Source organism: Leopardus geoffroyi, chromosome A3 (assembly GCF_018350155.1).
Source record: "Leopardus geoffroyi isolate Oge1 chromosome A3, O.geoffroyi_Oge1_pat1.0, whole genome shotgun sequence".
NCBI classification, from domain to species: Eukaryota; Metazoa; Chordata; class Mammalia; order Carnivora; family Felidae; genus Leopardus; species Leopardus geoffroyi.
The window spans coordinates 34147097-34165768 of NC_059336.1; the positions used below are offsets into that span (position 1 = coordinate 34147097).

General features: G+C 41.7%; 1 protein-coding gene across 3 annotated transcripts in view; it reads left to right on the plus strand.

The window, feature by feature from the left end:
- Positions 1–281: 281 nt before the first annotated feature.
- The window catches only part of PLCB1 (phospholipase C beta 1), a 699274-nt gene continuing 680883 nt past the window's right edge, over positions 282–18672 (plus strand). For 2 of the 3 annotated variants that reach the window (XM_045445284.1, XM_045445283.1), the window contains exons 1-2: positions 535–748; positions 17998–18075. In XM_045445284.1, coding sequence (XP_045301240.1) covers positions 650–748; positions 17998–18075 — 177 coding nt within the window. In that variant the 5' untranslated portion in view covers positions 535–649. Of the gene's footprint in view, positions 749–17997; positions 18076–18672 lie in introns of all 3 variants that reach the window. The other variant, XM_045445282.1, reaches the window with a different exon arrangement.

The window sequence follows — 18672 nt, forward strand, 5'->3', positions numbered from 1 at the left end:
AGGGAACGCGCGGTTCGCGGGCACCCCGGGCACCCCTGCAACCCCGGCATGGGGCATGCTCAGAGGGCGCGCGGGCGGCGCAGGCGTTGGCTGCAGTGGGGCCCTGGAGCCGGGAGGTGCCGCTGCGTCCCCGCTTCCCGGCGCCTGACCCAGCGCGCAAAGTTGGGCTGGAAGCCGCCGGGGGAAGGAGGGACCGAGCCAGCGAGGGTGGCGGGGAAGCTGGGCGGGAGGAGGAAGGAGGAGGGGAAGGAGCGGGGGGGGGGGGGCGCGGAGCGTGTGTCACTCGCGCTCTCCCTCTGTGTATAGAGGATGTGCTGAATGGTGCGCTTCGAGGCGGCGGCGGAGGAGGAGCAGTACCCGGCGGCGGCTGGCAGCCTCGGCCGCCCGGCTCGGCTTCCCTGTGCCCTCCGAGGCTCCGCAGCCACCGCGGGCGCCCGACCCCGCGTCCCGCCCGGGGCATGGCCGGGCGCCTGGCCCCCGTGCGCCCCGCCTGCTGAGCCGCGCCGGAGGAGGTGCGGAGGCCGGGAGGCCGGGGGAGGCCGGCGGGGGAGCACAGTCAAGCGCCTCGCGAGCCGAGAAAGGAGCCCCGCGCCCCGCGCCCCGTCCCTGCCGCGCTCGCCCGGGCCGCCCCGAGCCCCGATGAGCCCAGATGGCCGGGGCTCAGCCCGGAGTGCACGCTTTGCAACTCAAGCCGGTGTGCGTGTCCGACAGCCTCAAGAAGGGCACCAAATTCGTCAAGTGGGATGATGTAAGTCGGAGGCAGCGGGCTGGGGGCGCGGGGCACCGGGCAGGGCGCGGGGCGGGCGGCGTGGGGGTGGGGCGAGGGGCGCGTTATGCAATGGGCGCACGGGAGCCGGCCGGGGCCGCCTCGGGGCGCGCAGGGTGGCCACTGCCGAGGCGGCTGGCCGGGAGCAGCGGCTTCGCGCGCGCTCCTGTCTCTCCGGGTCAGGGAATTGCCATCCTTGCCGGGTCTGGCAGGCGCCCCTTGAGGCTCTTCAGGCTTGGGGGCTTGAGGGGCAGTTTTTGCCAGGGAACGGTCCTGAGAGTTTTTGGAAAGTGTGAAGTTGGGACCATCTGGAGAGCGCTGGGGTGTGACCCAGGCGCACCCCTCCCCGCCCGCAGACGCACCCCCTATTACCTCTATTGCTCCCTTTCCAGAAGGAACAGGACAGCCCCAAAGAACGAGCCTGTTCAGTAATTGCTAACCCTCATGGCACTTTTATGGGAGCCCACGCGGCAGAGGACACAGCGGTCCAGCCGACAGGTGGTCGCTGATGCCAAACTTCAGCGCCTGGCTCCGGAGTGAGGGGCTTGAGAAGGGCCTGGGAGGACACTCCTGTGAAGGGCTAGAGGGCAGAAGTCGGGGGCATTGGGGGGTCTAGGAGTGCTCAGCTGACGTGCGGGCAAATGGGGAGAGCTAGTTTTTGAGAACTGAGCTGGCTGGAGTCTGCAGCTTGAAGCAGAACCGGCAAGGCATTCCCCACAATTTATTTATTACATCTTTCGCCAAGTGGGGCAGAGCTTTGCCCAAACCCGGATCTCCAGGGTTTCGCAAGAGCCCTGGACCTAGGACTCCAAGTGACACCCGCTCCCCAACCCGTTGTCTTCAAACACTTAAATTAATAATCTTGCTGAAAACATGGGACTCTTCAGATGGAGGGCATTATCGTATCAATTTATATGTCCTGGATGTAATTCAAAAGGTTTGTTAAGAACAACCCACCGGGATAAACCTGAGCTGCCAGGATCTAAGGAAATTTAGGTCCAAATGACGAAGACATCTCTCAAACAGGAGGAATGATAGGCGAATAAGGTGTTCATCCTCCTGAAAAGATTTTCCACCTGGTAAATTATAGCCTGTTATCCTCCAGGGTATTTTTCTTTAATCTTCTTAAGCCATTTTCCAGTGTCTGAAAAACAATTTAAATATTCCAGGTACCGAATCCAATTACTTAGCTGAGTGAGTCTGTGTCTATATTTTGTCCAGTTGGAAGTGCAAACGGGACTCGGGAGTATGAGCCACAGCTTCCTTGAAAGCTAATGGCAATTATTAAATGTTGTAGGCAAGGATAGAAACATACGTCCTTTTACGGAGGACTTTACACTTTTCTTCTTCCATCCCAGTGTAAGGACCAGATGTTTTTGTAAATGGATAGAATCTAAACAATAAATTTGGATACAGATGAACCGCTTTCTTACAACAACAACAATAACAACAAAAGACAATGCAGTTCAGCAACAAATAAAACAGTTTTGCCCATCTTGAAGTCTCAAAGAGAGAACTGAGGTGATGAGAAAATAAAGGGCCGAAGGGAGAAAGACTTTACAGAATAAAGAAGGGTATTCCAGCATAAGCTCTGCATTTATTCACAGTGATACTTTTAAACAGTGCTCCAGAATATCTTATTTGGAAGAAAATAGCCGGCATCACTTTGAAAATGGAGATCTTCTGTGGATCAAGTTTTGAACATCCAAGGAGATGATTTTTATTTTGTGCATTTATGGCATGTGTATTTCTTCCTTACCTGCTAATGCCAGACCATACACTAGATTCTGGGGTGGTGATGAATGTGGACAGAATCTCCGCTGTTGTAGGCCTTACATGGTAGGTGGAGGAGACAGAAAATTATCAAGAACACCAGTGACGTAGAGATTAGAAGTGATGCAAGGAGAGTATTGGAGAGGTCACCAGTCAGACACTACCTGAAGAAGGTGGGAAGCACTCTCCCTCAGCACTGCAGCAGTGAATTTCTTGGGAAGCCTTACTTTAGTGCACACGCTAAAGGGAGGGCCTGTGGAATCTCAGATCTTCTGTAGGGAGAAACCCAGACTGCATCCAGGAGTCAGGTTACCTGGAATATGGTGAACTCTCCTGCAGGTTCCTTGGCTCTCTGTCTCCATGGTGATCTGTGGATTGAGAAGGAGCAGACTTTCTTAGGTCACCCATATCCTCCTCAGGAGTCACCCCTGTACTCTTGCCGCCCCATATCTGTCCTTCCAAAATCAAGCCAGTTTAGGTGATCGGGCTAATTATACTGCATCCTAGTGATACTGTGTGCCGAAGACAAAGAGAACTACATGTTGAATCTAAAGGCTTGAGTTTACCTGCTGGTTCTCTTGTCAGTCAGCTGTGTAACTTTAGGTTAATCACTTAACCTTTCTGAATCTTTGCGGCCTCTTGTGCAAGACTATGAGAATGCCACTTTTGTTTGTTTGTTTGTTTGTTTGTTTGTTTTTACCTGTTTCACCTGTAATAGTTGGAAGTAGCCAATAGGATAAAGTAGCCCTTCTCACACTTGAGTGTCAGAAACATCTGGGCGATTGGCAACACGTAGTTTGCTTGGTCTCACCCTCGGTTTCTGATTCAGAAGGTCTGAGGATTGGCCTGAGAATGCATTTCTCGTAGAGTCTTGCTGAGTCCACTGGTCTGGGGAACCACACTTTGAAATCACTGAGATAAGGTGTGTGAAGTAACTTAAAAAGTATGGCAGATAGCTACCATGGTATTGTCAGCCCATGTACATTATTGCAAGTTTGTGATTTTAATTTGATCTCTTTGCATGTTGAGAAATTCATCCAGCTGTTACTTTTCTATCTAAGAAGTAGAAGGACCTCAATGACAAAATCATGGACAATCTTTAGATCTTAATGGCATATTTTACCAAGTGTCTTTGGTGCCTAGGCTAGCTTAACTTGCATTCATATGTGCCTTTTGAATTTCTTATATGCAGTGAACAATTTTCAGCACTGTCACCTGTTTCTAGTGGGTTAGTAGAAAGGGAAAGGGAAGAGAGAAAATTTTTGAGAGGTTGTCTCGTCTGTCTTTGAGGAGGGGAGACTGTTGGGTTTTCCCTTTTGGCTTTGACTTTGGGAAATATCCTCTGCCCCCTGCACCAGGGGGGCATCCCCATCAGCTTGTTTAGAGGACAATTAAATGCTGGAAATAGTTTTAAAATCTCTCAAATACTGGATCTCACTTAAAAACTGTAGAACCCTGCCCTCTGGTCTTTAAGAAGAGGGATGGGCAAACTCATAAAATAGATTCTGAGTAGCCCATTAGAAAGCATAATAATACATTTGAAATGATGAGTATGGGGCTACTTAGAATTGCGGAGAGATTATCTCTTGTTGTGAGTGGTTAAAACACCACAATCACTTACTCTGTTTTTCTGGCCACTCTATGGAATGGAAGATGTCACCTAGAGGGTGCAGTGCCCTGCATAATCTGTTAGCTACATGCCAGCATCATGGCTGTGGGTGCTTTAAGAGTGGTAGTCAAAAGCTTTGACATAGGCACTAACCAATCACAATAGACAGTAGCGGGTAATGGAAGTGGAGCAGGGTCCTGGAGAACACCTTGTTGCACCAGGGCGTTGGCCTTTCTTTTGCCTGATCATGAGGAGGGCTGCGAGTCCCCAGGGTCTGTGGAGCATATAGAATTACTTCAGCATTTGAACGACTAGTGGTAGCATGTACAGTTAGAAGATCAAGGCCAAACCTTGTCCTCCAGAACTTGGTCAGCAGATATAGGACTGACCTATCGTGGTTATCTGTTTTACCAGTGATACCAAAGGATGCAACTTTATCCTTGCTTTTATTTTGCATTTGTATATTATCAGCCCCTGTGGTGGAGGTGGGTGTAAAGGACTGTGGACATTGTGGGAGAGTTCTGGTGAGATGGACAGTGGAGGGGGGTTACTTTCTGCATCCGAGGTAGGGAGTTTAGGAGACTATGAGTCTGGGCCCTCTCTCTCCTAGTGTTTGGCCTTGCTTTGTATTGGAAAGTATGTGGAGGAAAAGAGGAAGGATAAAAACCATACAATTGGCTCCCCCATCCCTCTTCCCAGCCCCTGATGTGTCCCTGTTTAAGCTCCCAGGACCTTGTCTCTTTGTTCTACAACCTCTAGGGCATGAAAGGTGTCACATTTGTTTGTTCTTTCTTTTTCTCTACTCTCCCCCTCCAAGTTCCAGTGTCACTGTAAGTTACTTAATACATCTCTACCTCAGTTTCCTCATCTGTAATGTGAGGATTGTAATATTTCCTGCTGCACAGAACAGCTGTTAACATTAAGTGAGCAAAGGCATATGCATTGTTTTGTATAGTGCCTGACAACCAGGAACCCTTAATAAAACACGGTTTTTAAAAATTATTGTTCCCTCAATAGTTAGAGGGTCATGAATTTTCCACAGTGGCCAGTATATGTTAGATGCCTCCTTTATTCTACAAGTGGGAACATCCAGACCTTCCTTTCATTTCCTTTACTATGTGCTTTGATTTTAATATTTTATAATTGGAAAAAGAAAAAAAATCAGTGTTTTACCTGTTTCAAAAAAATTCAGGTGTTTCAGGGAAAGTGAATCCACATAAAAAGCAGGACACCTTCTCTGTAAAGCAAGTCAGTTTACAAAGTATCCAGAAGTTTTATTTCTACTTAAATTAAAAAAAGAAATTTTATATATATATATGTGTATATATATATATATATATATATATATATATATATATATTCCACCTGGAAGAAGGAAACTCTTAAACAGAACTCTTGTAATGTAGCAAGAATATATATTTAAAATAAATGTGTATAAAACTAATCTTTGTACATTCTGTCTCACAAGCATAATCTAGCCAAAAGTTGCAATTGCAACTGCCTAAGTTGTTTGAGAAGAAGGCTGTGGAAGCTCAAAGGTTTGGATTTAGATTAATGCCCCATGGCTTTGAACCAAGTAGCACTCTCCCCCCTCTCCACCATTCTCTCCCCTTCAAACAAAACCTCCGCAGTTAAAACAGGTAATCATCATCACTAATAATAATAGAATAAACATGCTTGTATATTGCACATTTCCCAGCATCCTACACAGAAGCTTGGGTAGAGTATTTGCATTATGTAGAATATGCAGTTACAGTTTCCAAAATGATGGCAGCAGAATGATGGAGGGCACTGACCAGATTAATGAGGGAGCTGAGGGGAATGGCTTATGAGATGGGCATTCAGCCCCACTCACTCTGGAAAGGTTATGGGAAATAGAGAAGAAAAGGCTCCGGGTGGTAGGTGGTGGATCCGGACGGAGCCCCCACAGAGGGAGAGGCAGATTTTAGACTGAAAAGCTGGCAGATGCTCTCTAAAGGGCCACATACGTATGCCCAGATATGTCCATTTTTAATGGACAAAGAGCGTTTGTGAATTTCTCATCGACAGTAATTACTTTAAACATAAAAGTATTAACGTTTCCAAAATCTAGTCCAATAAAGCTACTTTAAGCTTTTTATCAGAGCGTAACATGCATACTGTAAAACACAAAAATCTTCTGTCTGGCTGGATCTGTTTTCACAAAATAAACACTACCCAGTATGCAGCACTGGATCAAGAACAGCACTGCCCTCTCTAGGTGGTACCTTCCAGTCCCTACACCTCCTCCCAGGGGTAACAATCAGCCTGACTTATAACTTTATAGGTTGGTTTTGCCTGTTTTTGATCTAAAAAAAAATGATTTTTTAATTTTCAGTGAAAACAAAACAAACCCTCTTCAGCCTAAAGCATTTTTTTATTACTGCTGAATGAACCCTCTTGAATAATAACAACAGAAGTGACTTACCTTCTGTTTAGATGGCAATTGATTAGGTCCTTATCTGTCCTAAGGTGAAGTCTGGGAAGTGGAGCAGGTGTAAATGTCCCGAAGGAGGAAATAGTTGAACAAAACTCTGGTAGTTTAACAAGGAAATGTAATGCCTACAGGCTGTTATTGGCATAGGAAAGGAGACCAGCAGAGTGCTGTTTGTGGAATATATTTTTCTCTTCTAGATTTTCTCTCTTATCTTGCCTGACTTTGATATTCCTACCTGTGGTGTATTAGGATAATTTGCTCTGGCTATTAGCATATCTTGAATACTTCCCTTGAAAGTTCAGTCTATCAATAAATAGCTTCAAATTATATTTACCTGCAATGATGTTTAAATGGGACAGGAACATTTTCCTTTTTTATGTTGAACTTGGTGACCTGTGGTTAAACGTTTCTTTATCAGGATTGTTTCATGTTATCATGAACAAGGAGTGCCGGCAGAAAATGAAAAAGATTGATTGTGAATTGTTGACTAATGCTATGGGTCTCACCTAAATAACACATCCTTGGTGACTGAAAATGTTGCTTTTCCTGTTACCCACGCTAATATTAGGTTCATGCAGCCTTTTCAGATCATAAGTTCCACCTGCTCAGATTTCATAATGCTTCTCTTTCCCTGTCTGTGCCGTGTCTGATGCCCCAATCTAAGCCATGTGCCCCTGTGCATCAGCAGGGAAAGCAACTGGAGACGTACTTCTTTCTTAAAATTTTTCTAATTTTAGAGAGAGAGAGAAAGAGCGGGGAAGAAGGGCAGAAGGTGAGAGAGAGAATCCTAAGCAGGCTCCATGCTCAGTGCGGAGGCCCGATGCTGGCTCAATCCCAGGACCCTGGGTTCATGACCTGAGCTGAAATCGAGAGTCAGACGCTTGGCCTACTGAGCCACCCAGGAGCCTCTGGAGACACGTTTCTGAGATCAGTTACACACGAGCTCCTAAGGAAGCCATCAATTTCTGTAAAAAACTGACAAATATCACGTAAAGAACACTAGATTCTTTAAGAGTTCTTCTGATTCCCCTCTGATCTGATATTTGATTTTTTTTATTATCTTCTTCACATGTTAATTTCAATTTTGTTGAAAATTTTAACTTTAATTTCTATTCTGAACAAATGCTTAGGCATATGTCTTCATTGATGTTCACTAAATCTGTATATTTGTCAAGAAACTAAATTATTGTAAATGGAGAAACAGACTATTATATAAAATAAGAAAACATTTAGTATTAAAATAGAATAAAAGCATCCCATATCTGTTTTTTTTTTTTTTAATTTCAGGGGCTCTTTCAGTTCCATGTTTTGTTTCTTTTATTGAGTTAAAGTTTTATGAGCAAGTTCAGGGAAAATGGATCAGTTTGCAAAGAGAAACACTTTTACCTGAACTAGTCCTAGTGGATATCAGTCTATAACATTGATACTTAAAAAATTAGGAGATTATTTTGCTGTTAAAAAATCCAATTTTCTTTGGAACTTGTTTATAAATTAGGTAAGAGAAAGTTAATGCGATTCATTTTATAGAAGGGGCCACATGGACTTAAAAAGAGACAGAAGACCACAGAACAAGTCAGTGAGTGGGCTAATAGACTAAAAAAAAAAAAGTGCTAACCATGATGCATTCTCAGGTGTTCTGTCTCAGATATTGTTGAGTCTCACTTAGCATCAATTTTCACATCCTCTTAGTGGAATTTTTTAAAATGCAGAATCTGGAAATCCAAAGCTACATTGACTCTCTGGAAGCATCTAATATTCTGGCTGTAAATTAAGTTCCACCAGCATGAGAAGCAGTCGTATGAGATTTAGAGGGCAGAGATGTGAAAGAGACCACCTTTCTATATTCCTGGGGTTGTTTCCGTAGAAATGTGAGGTGTTGAAGGCAGAAGCATTACTTTCTGTAATTGTTCATAAGTGGCTTATGTCCAGGGCCATGGGTCTAATGAGGCAATGGCAAGAGGGGGTGCTCACTGTTCTCAGATTACTCTTCCTTTGCCTTGGGCTAAGCTGTTGGGTTTTTGACTCCAGGAGTTCCTTCCTGATTCTTACCTTTCTGAATGTGGTGAAAGCAATAGGTTTCCTCAAGGGTCAGTGCTGTGGTGTTCTGGGGTCATTCATGGAGGCCTAACCTGAAGCCCACTTCACCAATCCTTGAGATTCTGTCCAATTACCTGTAATTAAATCCTTTTATGTTCAAAATTTCCAGAGAGGTTTCTGTTTCCCTCACTAACCCCTGCCTGATCTGTCTTTTATTTTTCTAAGATTTCATGATTTTCAGTCCTTATATGCAACAAATATCTGTATCCCATGGAGTTTGCTCCTTCAATATTACATTTGAGTAAAATGGAGTTTTGCTATAATGTTGCCTTTGGAGCTCAATATCAAGAGTGAATCCTAATCACAGGCAGTTATACTTGTAAAGCACTGTTATTTATTTATGTTCACCCCTGTTTAGTCATCAACACCACCTTTAGTGGTAGGAAAAGGGCAAGTGTTATTCCCATTTTATGTAGAAGGAAACAGAGGCTAGTCAGTTGTGACTTGCCCAAGGACATACAACTAGTTGGTTAAATTTAAAACTAAGTCTTCTGGTTATATTCTCTTTACAGTCTACCATGGTATCCCCAAACAGGATCCTTTAGGTAACAAAAGACTTTTTATTTTCATTTTATTTATTTTGAGAGAGAGAGAGAGTGCACAAGTGGGAGAGAGAGGCAGAGGGAGGGAGGGAGGGAGAGATAGAGAGAGAGAGAGAAAGTCTCAAGCAGACTCCATGCTCAGTGCAGAGCCTGATGCAGGGGCTTGATCCCACGATGCAGGGATCATGACCTGAGCCGAAATCAAGAGCCAGCACTTGACTGAACCACCCAGGCATCCTGGTAATAAAAGACTTAACCATCCAGATCAATACAAGTTAAAAAAGATTCCTTGACTTCTCTACAAAATCTCCCTGATTTTAGGATTCATACAAATGGGGTTTATGTCCCTACAAACTTATCCCTTTCGGCTACTGTTTTCAAAAACAGGTATGGTGTATACACAGAGTTCATTTTTGTCTACATTGTGTTACACGGGAACATAGGAAAGCCTCATTGCTACTTTGAGGCACAGAGGCCAGTGTATATTATAGTCTACAAATGTTCTCTATCAGTCATTCAGTAGGGAGACATGGTATATTTAGGTATTCAGGAGTGGCGTTAAAACAAAGGTCATTTTTTCCATTGCCTGATAAGTGACATTTTTGTATCTAGCAAGACTCATTACATGTGCTTCTCCACCTTTTTCTTTCCCAACATACTTGCAAAATGTTGTCTTTTGTTGGATTCCCGTTAAGACTGGTCCTGTGGCTTCTTACAGAAATGATTGATCTTGGAAAATTTGGTAGGCATGATGGGAGTGTAGACGATGAGTGACCTGACCCGAAGCAAGATGCAGAATGGCTTGAATTCAAGGTAGTATCAGTCGAGAGGCCAGATCTAGATTGCCGGTGCAGGAACATGTGTACAGGCAGGTGGATATCCCTTGTCTGTGTTACAACTGGACCACGGCACTTGGAGGACTATAGCTTTATGTTATTTATCTTCTTTCCCTAGGGCAGAGCATAGGCTTGGCACTCAGTAGGTACTGAGGGAATGTTTGTGGAATGAAGGAAGTGGTCTGGTGTGTGTCTGGTTACAGTGGGTTCACACAGGGGAGCATGTCATCTTGAGGCAGACCTGGAAGGTGGTCATGCTCTGAAGAGACCTTCCTGACACACCGTCTGTGGTGTTGGTTGGAAAGCCCTGCTCTATATCCTTCCATTCTCTCAGAAATCTCCCAGAGTCCAAAGGGACTCTGTGGCCTTAGTTTCTCTCAGTGTGAGTTGGAGAAGCAAAATGTTTGTTGTCAGTACAGATCTGATGCTGTTGCGGGACCAATTAAAGTTGAGTGTGTACTAAATTGCAATTCAATATTGGTTGAAAATTGTGATGCTTAATGTATTTACATCCCATCTTCTGAATGTTACCAGTGGCTTCCCTTTTCTAAAAAAGATGCTCACATGAGTACCCAGGTATTGTTGTGAAAATTTTCCTTAAAGAAATTCAGATGTGTTGGAAGTGACAGATGAAAGACTGATAGTTGTGAAAACATTCTCTTTATTATGGTAATGATTCACAAAGACTTCCTCCCTTCCCCACTCTTCATTTAATTACTGGGGCCACCTACACTCTCCCACCTTCCCTCTGGTCCCTGGGAAAGCACATCTTCTCTGTGTTCTAGAGTCCATGTTGCCCAGTTTCTCTGGATGCTGACTTTATTATTAGCTTGCTTTTGATAATATCTGTGAACATTTTCCCTCTGCCAAAGCTCCTCTAAAAACATATCAATATATGCCTTTTAGCCACAGAAATTCCAACATAGACTCCAGCACAATGTTCTCCAGACTTCCACACATAGTTATTGTCTCCTCTGACTTCTCTCGCTGCAACAAAATCCTCCAAAGTCTTGTTCTGCCTTTACCACTGCTTTGAAATTTCTCTTGCCAAGGCTACTGGCAACTTGTGAGATGTCAACTTCAACTGATACTTTTCAGAATGTACCTAGCTTCTTTTCCATCCACCCATTCAGTATTCATAATGAACACAAGCATTGATGCTTCTTACAAGCTAGACATCTTGTCAGTGTTGCAGAGTTATGATGATAAATGGTTTGGCTCTTGCCCTCATGGCGTTTGTATTCTATTGTGGGAGAGAGATGCTAATGGAATAGAAGTATAATTATTTCATTATAATGGTGGTAAGTGCTATAGAAAAAGGTACAGAAGTACATGTGAGCATAAGAAATGTGGAAGGCTCCCCAGGAGGCATTCTATTTATGGAAAGACCTGGGTTATAAGTAGTACTTAGGTCAACAAGAGGAGGGGGTTGTGTGTCAGGCCAAGGGAACAGCACATGGGGACATTCCAAGGATCAAAGGATGTCCTTTGAAGGACATAGCAGAATAAGCAGGTTGGGAGTTTGTTGCTCAGGTGATGCTGGCAAAATGGCAAGTGGCCTGCTTAGGCCACGGCAAGGTTTTATCATAAAGTCAATGGGAAGCCATTAAGCTGTGTTTTTCAACCTCAGTGCTATTGACATTTGAGGCTAGGTAATTCTTTGCTGTAGGGGACTTGTCCTGTGCATTGTAGGATGTTTTGCGCCAGCTGTAGGGGACTGTCCTGTGCGTTGTAGGATGTTTTGTGCTACCCCTGGTCTCTACCCACTAGATGTCAGTAGCAAAGACCCCAGGGTGACAAACAAAATTATCTCAGGACATTGCAAAATTGCCCCAGTTCAGAACCACTGATTCACATTCAAACTACTGATTTAAATCTTAGCTGATTTTAAAAAGGACCGGGTTACCACATGTGCAAAGGCATGCGCACATGTGCGCACGCGAGCCACACGCATACGTGGCCAGTAAGCACATGAGAAGATGTTCAACATCATTAGTCATTAGTCATAGGGAAATGCAAATTCAAACCACAGTGAGATGCCAGTTTACACCCACCAGAGCTGTATCTTGCTAAAATGGTCAGTTTCCTCATCTGATGTCCCCACTAAGCAATGAGCACCTTGGATAATTGGGAATCTGGGCTCTTGTTTGAATCTGTAGTATAGTGTCTTAAGTTCCCTTGTGTGATATTTGAAGAAATATGCTTCCAACTTTTCCCTGTATTGTACTAAGAGAGATTTTCATACCTATCGGTGAAATGCAAATACTAAAATGGTGCTTCTCTCTACTGTTCTGCGTCTTCTTTTCTGGACCCCGTTACTTCCTTTGCTTTCATTTATTTGGGGGAAATTTCACACTGTATAGACCCCTGGAAGAAAATTCTCATCAGTGCAGATGCATGTAGAAGTTTAGCCTCGCTGATCCTAAGCCAGCACCTTAGCATTTCTATTGTTTTATTTTTATTTGTTGTTTTCATAGTTAGGGCTGCGTTGCTGATGTTTGATGGGATCACATCTGCTTTTCTATGACCCTTAGGACTCTTTTTCCTTACAAAATGTTTCCCCTACAATGTATATATTTGCCATCTTCCGCTCTACTTTTTCCTAATGCAGGTCTTGGGCACTCCCTGTGGAACATTGCTTGTCATTTCTCTTTGTTGACTCTGTAATATTGATTAATTTAGAAATCCAGGTCTTTATTCCTATGTGTTCTCTCATAACAGCATAAAAACATAGAGTGAGTGAGGATTGTGGTCAACACTGGCCAATAGACTTTCTGCTAATGGTACTAAGGAATAAGCTGTGGGTCTGTGGACTGGTCCTTGACATTCGTCTTAAGGTTTAGGGTTACTCTTTGCACTAGTTTGCTTGGGCTCCTGTAACAAAGTACAACAGACTGGGGGTGCTTAAACAACAGAAATGTATATTTTCACAATTTGGGAGGCTACAAATCTGAGATCAGGATGCAGAACTGGTTCCTTCCTTGAGGGCCATGTGGGAAGTATCTGTTCAGTCCTCTGTTCTGAATGGTGGATGGCTGTCTTCTCCCAGGATCTCTACATCATCTTCTCTCTGTACGTGTCTGTGTCCAAATTTCCTCTTTCTATAAGGATACCAGCCTTATTGGATTAGGGCCCACCCTGTGACTGCCTTTTAACGTAATCGCCTCTGTACAGACTGTCTCCAAATAAAGTGACAGTTATTTTCAGGTACGGGGGTTGGGACTTCAATATATACATTTTTTGTGGGTGGCACAATTCAGCCCACAATATACCTCAACCTAGCAAAATATATGGCCTCAGAGGGCAGCAACATAATGGCTTTATTCAGATATTCGAAGAATTGACACTTAGAGAAGCAACTAGATTTATTTTGTACTACTTAGATGTTAAAACTGGATGGTAGCTGCATGCATGGAAAAAACCCAAAACTTGCTAAATGGAATTATCTGACCAAATGTGCTTTGCTTTGTGAAAAACGTTTCCCTATTAAGAAGAAACCTTTTTAGAGTTTTAAAGTTTAGAGCTGCACTACCCAGTAGAAATGTAATTTAAGCCACTTAGGAAATTTATAGTTTTCTAATAGCCATAGTAAAACAAGTAAAAGGAAACAAGTAGAATTAATTCTAACAATATAGTTTATTTAACCCAATCTATTGTTTTCATTATATAATCAATATTAAAAATTATTAATGAACTATTTTATATTCTTGTTTTCATTCCTTGTCTTTGAAATTATACAGCACATCTCCGTTGAACTAGCCACATTCTAAGTTTTCAGTAGCCACAGGTGGCTCATGAGTCCATCTTGGACATGCAGGCACAGAACATACATTCTCAGTTGGGGCCAAATCACCTCCAAAAAATGAAAAATGGTCTTGAGGGACAAAAATATCTTATTCTTTTTTTAATTTTTGTATAGAGCACAGATACACGTAGAGCATATAAGTAGATAGGACATCCGTGATATTAAAATTTCATTGTGGATAATTAGGAAAATAAATGTCTAAAAGGGCTCCTTCATGGGGCAATAATGAAAAAAGTAAATTGCAAAGCAGTAGCTTCTTATATCATATTAGTCTTACTATTGATATATTGATGAGATAGGGATGCGAGTAAGTTTCTATCAAACGAAGAGAAGTAAATGGAAACTTAACTGTGCATTATCCACTAGTAGTAACTTAAGACAGGTATGTTTATCAGTGCTCTCTTTCTCAAGGCAGATGTTTATTGGGAAAAAAGAAACTTACAACTTGAAATAAACAAGTTAAAGTTGAATTCTTAGTTAGAAACAATATACTTACAAGACACAAGTTTGTCTACCTTTTAAGCTCACTGGTGCCTTTACATCATTGTGTTCCTGACCCAAAACCTCACCCTTTGTAGGCCTATGTCAGTGGGTCTCAAAGTATGGTCCCCAGACCAGCAGCAGCAGCAGCAGCAGCAGCAGCAGCAGCAGCAGCACTAAGGTCCTGTCAGAAATGCACATTTAGGGGTGCCTGGGTGGGTCAGTCGGTTAAGCGTCTGACTTCGGCTCAGGTCATGATCTCGAGGTCTGTGAGTTCAAGCCCCGCGTCGTGCTCTGTGCTGACAGCTCAGAGCCTGGAGCCTGCTTCGGATTCTGTGTCTCCCTTTCTCTCTGCACCTCCCCTGCTCATGCTCTGTCTCTCTCTCCTTCAAAAATAAATAAACATTAAAAAAAAAAAAAGAAAGAAATGCATATTTACAGACTCCAGCCCAGATCTATCAAGTGAGAAACTCTAGGGAAGGGTCCCAGCAGTCTGTGTTTTAACAAGTCCTTTTAGTAAATCTGATGTACCCAAAAGTTTGAAAACCACCATCTTATATAGAATACATATCTTATGGATGCTGATGGAGAGAAACAGACTGTCCGAGAGTTGTCTCCATTTTTTGGCAGTAAAATGCTTAAAGAGTTACAGTCCATCAGCGGTTCCCTTGAAAATGAAGGATGACCATACATTTCAAACTTCAAACAAGAGCTTATGTTCTGACAATTAAGAATACTTGTGATATGGGTTGAGTGGCTACTTTGGTACGGGAGAATATAGACATTGCAGCTATGTGGGAGGTGGGAAAAAAGCAGGTGGAATTGAAAATGGATATTCATGTATTTCTGGGTCAAATCCTGCCTTCGATGGCAAGAATGCCAAGTTCCAGCTGATCTTGGAATGTTAGGGGTGATTATGGAGGAAGTGAGCAGGTAGACGAGATAAAAGATCATTTAACAGAGGAACCATGGCCGGAAGAGTGAGGTCAAGAAAATATTTAACAAGGCAGCTTTAATTTTGAAGGAGGAGAAGGAATAAGCTAGAAATAGCAGTATCAGAAGCAAATGAGGCAGCCTAGCACAGTGTTCTAAAATATAAATTTGAGGTTTGCCCTGATGACTTTAAATATTTGATTGTCTGCGACCCTTGCAGTGAATTGTCACCAAGGTTTCGATTAGAATCTTGTCAGATGCTCTTGTCAGACACCCTGATAAGAAAAGGAACTGATTTGAGGATGATATATTAAAACTACAGGCTAATTCCAGATTCACCGGAAGTGGGGATGTGTGCTGTGTGCAGCCTGTCAGAAAGTTTCATTTTGCCCGACTCTAGAGGATGATGGGTAATGAAACAGAACTGAAAATACTGCTGTGATTTATTGCAAATATTGCTCTGAACATTTATGCATATAATCTCATAGGTGAAGCTTAAACTATTTTAAAAATTGTTCTTTTATTATCTTATTAAATTGGTTTTCATTTTTTTTTTTTTAACATTCAGGAGTAATTTTAAAATTTGAAGTTCCAGCCGAAGTTCTGTGCCACAGCACCATCCTTGTAAAAGATATTTTTCAAACTGCATGTTAAGAATAAATCTTAAAAGGGGCACCTGGGTGGCTCAGTCGGTTGTGTCCAACTTGGCTCAGGTCATCATCTTGGGGTTCGTGAGTTTGAGCCCTGTGTCAGGCTCTGTGCTGACAGCTCAGATTCTGTGTCTCCCTCTCTCTCTGCCCCTCCCCCGCTCACGCTCCGTGTCTCTCTCTCTCTCTCTCTCTCTCTCTCTCTGAAAAATAAATAAACATCAAAAAATTTTTTAAAAAAGAAGAAATCTTAAAATTATCAGGATAAAACAGAAGGCCAGGACCTCAAAAACTTAAACAGAGAACTATTGTATGATCATTCTGGGTATGAACCAGTTGAAAGCAGGGGCTCAGATATTTGTCAATCTGTGCATAGCAGCATTTTTTGCAATAGTGGAAAGATGGAAATAACTCAAGTGTCCAGTGACGGATGAATGAATAAAATGTGATGTATACATACAAATTAATATTAGTGAGCCTTACAAAGGAAGGGAATTCTGACACCTGCTACAACATGGATGAATCTTTAAACACGTTAGGCCAGTCACAAAATAAACCGGTCACAAAATGATAAATATTGTATGATTCTGCTTATGTGAGGCATCAAGAGTGGTCAAATTCATAGAGACAGAAAGTAGGTAGTGATTGTCAGGGGCTTGGGGAAGAGGGAATGGGGAGTTAGTGTTTAATGACTGTGGAATTTCATGTGGGAAGATTAAAAAGTTCTGGAAATGGATGGTGGTAATGGCTGCGCAGCTGTGTGAATGTACTTAATGCCACTGAACTTTATGCTTAAAAAAAGGAATTTTTATGTTAGCGGTATAATAAAACCATAATAAAAAAAGAATGCCATGATAAACTTTCATTTGCTATTTTAATAAGTCAGTTTTTAAGCATAATCCGTTAATAACAATAAATGTTTTTATGAGGCAAGCATTTGGTTCAAGTACTTTACCCAAATTCTCCTATTTAATTCACACAGACACCTTCTAAGGTAGGTATTATTATGGTTTTTTTTTTTTTTTCTGTTGTAGCTGTGTAAGGTGAGGTACCCAGGGGGGACAGGCATCCCCAAGGGGATGGCCTTCAGAACCGAGCTTTCTAATAAGACTTACCATGTGGACTAAAAACATTGATCTACTCTTCCCATCAGGAAAACAGTCCCCACTTCCAAAATTATTTCTGCAAGTTCTAATTTTCATTGTAAGTATCTTTGATCAGATAGACGATATGCCATACTTTAGTTATAATGTGTATGAAATAGTTGAAATAAACAGGTAATTTATGTCTCCTTTAAAAAATGTAATTCCTGCAAAGGCCCAACCAAGTATTTCAGTATAAAAATCCATATCCAGTGACATGTGTTTTCTTGTGCAGATGGTATGCCTTTCTGAAAATTGCCAAAAGAAAAGAACACATATTTTAGAAATGTTTAATATTATAATTACAGTGCATGCTGTTTTTGCTTTATAATGTACATGCTTTAAACTCCCGAAGACTCTTTGTCTATGATGTTTTATTTCATCTTGTGAAATTTAAATTTGCAACAATTTTGTGTATATCTTTCCGAAAATGTAGACCATGGCCTTATTTATTGTTACCTTGGAAACAGCAATGCCCAAATAATATGTTTACTCTCTTTAGTACAATAAAAAATAATTTTATAGAGCAAATGTAATTTAAAATATTACCTCCAAGCATGGCTTTTAATTAATTTTAATCATATAAAATATGTAATGATGTTTAATATTAAAATTGTTTGGAAAATTAGAGCTTTGAATAGAAAACATGTCAATTTGTCTTCATAAATATGTGCATACCTGGGCTTTTCTTTTATAAGTAATGCACAGATATTCTAATTATTAGTAAAGAAGCTTAGTTATGTAATTAATAATGCTGTGAAGTGAGGATGCCATGTCTATTTTTTTGAAACTTTTACTAATAATTGATGACCCTTGAGAAACTCGTAACAACTATTACTTGCTAAGTAACTCCTGGGTAGGACTTCCTACAATGATATATGTTGATATTTGTGTTTTTTCTTATATTTCTAGGACTCCACTATTGTCACTCCAATTATTTTGAGGACTGACCCTCAGGGATTTTTCTTTTACTGGACAGATCAAAATAAGGTAAAAAGTGAGATATGTCTTTCTTACATTTTCTAGTTTGTTGCTGATTTGCAAAGTATTTAAGTTACCTCCATAAGTATATCCATTTCATGAATGACCCTTTGTAATTTATTTAAAGATTCTACTTAGAAATAAATGTCTTAGGAGTTTCCAAGGATTCTAGCCCAAAGTATTAGATGTGCTGAATCCTAGAACAATTGCCATTTTTTCAGGACAAGAACATGGAAATGTGAATTACATTTGTTGTAGAAGAAAATTAGCCAGTATTAGTGACTTAAATCCCCCCTCCAGTTCGACTCATAAAGAATAAAGAAAAATGATGAGAAAATCACTTGTGACCCACATTATAAGTTTGGCTTTCCTTTTCTCTTCCTTCTCCCCTTTGCTGCTTATTAAGGGTTCGCCTGGCCTTGGCACAGGAATTTGGTCTTGATCATTTATTCGCATTAGAAAATTAAGAATAAGATTCCTTTAGCTTATACCTTCAGTGTTTCAAGATTTTTTTTTCATATTTAGCTTTCTGTCTACCATTTCATGAGTTTAGGATCTCATTTATTATGAAGCCAATTGAGATAATTCCGTATTGAATTATTAAAT